The following is a 5,000-nucleotide window of genomic DNA, read 5'->3' as shown; positions in this document are numbered from 1 at the left end:
TCCTCCAATGGGAGCGGGGATTTGGTTGCCGTGGCAGCCGGTATAAATAAACAGCAGTGATACCATGGAATACCACAAAATATTTACAACCCAGACCGGACACACACACACACACACACACACACGCACACGCACGCGCACATGCAAACACACACACACACAGAACCGCATGAGCGTGCACACACATCAACACACACACATATGCACAGATAAGCACACACAGATGCATACAGGATCGTGCACACACACACACGCACACACACACTCACACACACACAGACATACAGAGATACACACACTTTCAGTCTTTTTCTTCACTAACACTCATATGAACACACACACTTGGGCACACACACACACACACACACACACACACACACATGTACTCATGCACCAACACACACAGACACACACACACATTCCTACACACTCTCTTGCACACACACACACACACAAAAATGCACATGCTCACAAACATATACACACACACACACACACACACTGTCTCTCCCCCACACACTCACAGACATACACACATACACAGAGACGCACACTCACTCTACTCATACACACACACATACACACACACACACACACACACACACACACACGCACTCAGCTGTTGGTGGAGTTCTGGTGTTTTGGTCCTTGGCAACGCCACCATAGCAACCACTCAGCTATTACATCACCTTCTGGAGTACTGGGAGAAGAGACTAAACGCGCGCACACACACACACAAACACACACACACACACACACACACACACACACACACACACACACACACACAGTCTCTCTCTTCCAGTTTTCAATTCATTTCAAGAAGTGTTATTGGCATGACGAGGCATGATCATTTTTACACACAAAACACTACTCAACTGAGATTACACACACTGACTGTGTGTGTGTGTGTGTGTGTGTGTGCGTGTGTGTGTGTGTGTGTGTGTGTGTGTGTGTGTGTCACTCTACAGTATGGAGAGTGTTGATCTAGCGGGAGGAAGTGTGATGAAGAGGTTTTGCATATGAAAGACAGAAAGCGCTGGAAAAATATCAGAATTATCTCACATCTCACAGCTGATTTAAACACACACACACACACACACACACACACACACACACACACACACAGCTGACAGTGTTATCAGTCAGGTGACAGAGTGGACAGGGTGTTAGTCGCTATCTAAACATTACATTAGACCCGCTTCCTCTTGGTGGTAAATCAGATGAGGCCGGCAGCCTGGCTCTGCCTCTATTTAAATCCCGAGGTTTGATCTGTTCTTCAGATCCGATAAGAGCAGCGAGCACTTGATTAAACAGATCCACTGATACCAAACTGATCCAAGTGCTGCTCATGTTACAGAAAAAACCCTTTTTAATGAGCATGTGGTGCAATGAGTTTTGAGTGATAAAAACTCCCACAGTGAAAATGAAGAAAACATTTAAAGGGGAATCTGGAGAGAATGAAAATACAATTGCTGTTTTTTTTCCCCTGTTCACACTGTAATTATTCTTTTTTGCCCCAAAACTGATATTTTTTTAACTTTTGATGACATGGAGCAAGAGATAATGTAATAATGTTACAATAGCTAACCTGATTAACAAGCCCTTTTGTATTTTTTTTTAAGGCTCCTCCTGCACATCTTTTCTGTTTTTTTGTTTGTGTGGTTTTTTTTTTCTCCAATCTCTATGTATTTCGATTTTTTTGGGTTGTTTTTTTTATGTGCAATAAACTAAACTAAACTAAAACGTGCAAAAATATAACAAATTGTCCCTCTAAATGGGTTGAAAATATAAACCTGTTATTGTAATACATTCCTGGGTAATGTGCAGTTACTTCATACTTACTTCATACGGGGTGTAATTTTAAATGACGATATAATAATGAATAATAACGTAATAAGCCATAAGGACAAGAAGAATGTGATAATGATTCGGGTTGAGCCAGGTTAAAATCAGTGACAGCTCACACTCAGGACTCATGGACAACAACAACACATCAGCGGAGGAATAAATGCAGTGAAATGCAAAAAGAGCTGCTGGTGTTTACAAGCTGCAGACATGTGTGGAACAAGCGCTTTTTTTTATTAGCTTAGCAAACTAGATCTCCATCCAGCTGGTGCAGAAACCTGAGACAGAGCCGAACAATGTTCTCCAATCTGAATGCGCTCAACTTTTGAGTGTTAAGTTTGTAGATAGATAGATAGATATAATTTTATTTATGTGTCACTCCTCAACATACAGGTCAAACAGAGCAACAAACACAGTACCCCAATAAAAAAGGAGGTTGAGGACCACTCATTTTTTTTATGAGACACAGGCTAAAAATAATACACATAAAAAAAATACTAGAATATACATATATACACACACACATAAGTACATACATTCGTACAGATACATTGATACGCATATACAGTACATACATACACACACACACAAAAAAAATAGAGGTCATATTACACACACACAAACACAAAGAATGTAATATTATAATGATTATAATGCAATAATCTTAGTATTGCATTATACAATTTAGACACTCATGACTGAACGTCTTCTGTTAAGGATGAGGTGGCAAAGCTTTGGCACATTCGTTGATACAATATTTACCAGCTAAAACTACACACAGTTTGTTTAAATCATCGTGCTCATTAAAATTTGCAACATGGTTTGTTGAAAGTTGAAAAAATAATTCAGATTGAATGTCTGTATAGAGTTCACAGTGTAAGAGGACATGGGCTTCTGATTCAATAGAACCAGTACTACACAGGGGACAGAACCCTCTATCAGCTGGGTGTTTGTGTACCTGCCAGTTTCTGTAGCTAAAGGTGCAACTCCACATCTGAATTTAGCAAAGGTGCTTCTGTGCTGCCTTGATAAGATACTTTGTCCATATGGCTCTGTATCAAAAGCACTTTTTAATAGGCAATAAGTGCTCAGTTTGTTACCCTCAGCTTTATTTATTAACTGAAACCATTTCTATTCATCACTCTCTGACACTGCAATGTCAAAATTCTTTAAGTCATTTCTTGAATAGACTATATCTGTGCGGGCAAGGTGGGACATATGCAAGGAGCTAAAAAAAAGTTCTCACAGTGTACATATACTTTTTTTTTTATTAGTTTGTCAGTCAAACACTCACTCAAAGAGTAGGCAGCCTCATTAAGTTATGATGTACAACATCATGGAGAATGTCAATATTAGTTTGGACTACTACTGTTACTTTAAAAAAAACAACTTTTTACATGTTGTAGAGTGACATTTAGTCTCTAGTTCTGCCCACATTGTCTACATGAACTTTTTTTCAAATTTAATCAGCTGTAATGTTTGCACCTGTTGACATTTCCTCTCTCAACAATGACGAGACAAATCTGACAGAAAATGCTCCAATCATAACAACAGCCGCCTCCTCAGTACTGATGCTATCGCTGTAGGAAACTTCACAGAAAGTCCTCAGACTGTTTGGGTCAAAGAGTCGAAGAGTCACACACACACACACACACACACACACACACACACACACACACACACACAGACACAGTACTCACCATGCCGTGGTTGAGCCACTGAGGGATGAAGTTGTCCAGTAGTCTGGGGTAGACCAGGTCTCTGTCGTACAGGTAGAGAGCCCAGAACATAGTCACCACAAACTGAGAAACACACACACACACACACACACACACACACACACACGCAAGAGAAAGACAGAAAGAAACACAACAAGGTTACAATACAGTTTATATGCCAATGTCATACAGCTGCACCCAAACACTGGAGTTAAGTATGCAACATGTTATTGAAGGCAGAGCTGGCGTCATGGTTACTCAACTCGTTTACTCAACTGTGATAATATAAAAGTATTGCTTCTTCTTTAGTTTATTGTTGCCAGTAGTCTTGCACCTCACTGGGTGTGTGTTCAACTATTTTTATTTGCTAAAGCAGTCAGGGCGAAACAGAAAAGCCTTGGAACCTGAACTGAGACCAGAACTGCTGTTGGACCATAACTGGACCCGCTGGTTTTACAGAGCGTGCTCCCAAACTGACTGATCAGCTACAAACATTGATCAGAATAGATTTTATCAAACGTCAATAAGAGAGACTTCATCATTTTACAGTGGAGAAGAATAGATTCGTTTATTAGCGTTTCGGCTCGTGGCCTTCATCATTTTCATGATTTTATGCATTCCATGTACTCTATTTTTTAACTTTATTTTTATTATTATTATTTGGTGGGTTTTATTTTCCATCTTATGTTATGCATTCCTCCTTTTTATCTTATTTTTACTATTATTATCAAGTGGGTTTTATTCTCCATCTTATTTTACATTAATTATGGCATTCTATCCCTGTTTTTATGCTCATTCTATGTCTATTTTCATGTGAAGATGCATTCTATGTATTCTATTCTCATCTTTATCTTATTTTTACTATTATTATCAAGTTTTATGTGAAGCACTTGGTGCATGTAATTTATTTGTTGTAAAGCACTTTGAGCTGCATTTCTTGTATGAAAAGTGCTATACAAATAAAGTTTATTATTATCAGAAAAAAAAACCCTGATGAAAGCCACGAGCCAAATAAATAATAAATATAAAATAAATAAACGTTTGTTCCCAGTACTGCAAGTGTTGCTGGAATCTATTTTTCTCCACTGTTACCTGCCCATTCCATGCACCTTGTCAGTAGGTGAAGTTGTGCTAGTATATTAGTATATTTAGTATATTATTATTATATTATATGGTATATTTTCCACCTCTGTCCTCCTATGAATTTAATCCCTGTTTATTATTTTTTTATTGCCTTTTAAATTCATAATTTGAGTATTCTGCTTTTATTTTGTCTGTCAAAGCACTTTGTAAACTCTGTTTTTAAAGGTGCTATATAAATAAAGTTATTATTATTATTATTATTAAGGTTATTATTATTATTCCCTTTTGAGATATTTTACAATGCAACGTCCACAAACAAGGCTGGAACAGCAATATACAGTGTCTATACCT

General features: G+C 38.1%; 1 protein-coding gene across 1 annotated transcript in view; it reads right to left on the bottom strand.

Annotated features, from left to right (window-relative positions):
* Positions 1-5,000, bottom strand: part of aig1 (androgen-induced 1 (H. sapiens)) — a 27,595-nt gene that overhangs the window by 13,555 nt on the left and 9,040 nt on the right. The window contains exon 3 of the mRNA XM_071542105.1: positions 3,549-3,650. Coding sequence (XP_071398206.1) covers positions 3,549-3,650 — 102 coding nt within the window. The remainder of the gene's footprint in view (positions 1-3,548; positions 3,651-5,000) is intronic.

Source organism: Centroberyx affinis, unplaced genomic scaffold, assembly GCF_046629955.1.
Source record: "Centroberyx affinis isolate AG114_WGS23_722 - 3 ecotype Tasmania unplaced genomic scaffold, CSIRO-AGI_Caff_v1 ptg004011l_1, whole genome shotgun sequence".
In the NCBI taxonomy this organism is placed as follows: domain Eukaryota; kingdom Metazoa; phylum Chordata; class Actinopteri; order Beryciformes; family Berycidae; genus Centroberyx; species Centroberyx affinis.
This window is presented reverse-complemented; position numbering and strand designations above follow the sequence as displayed.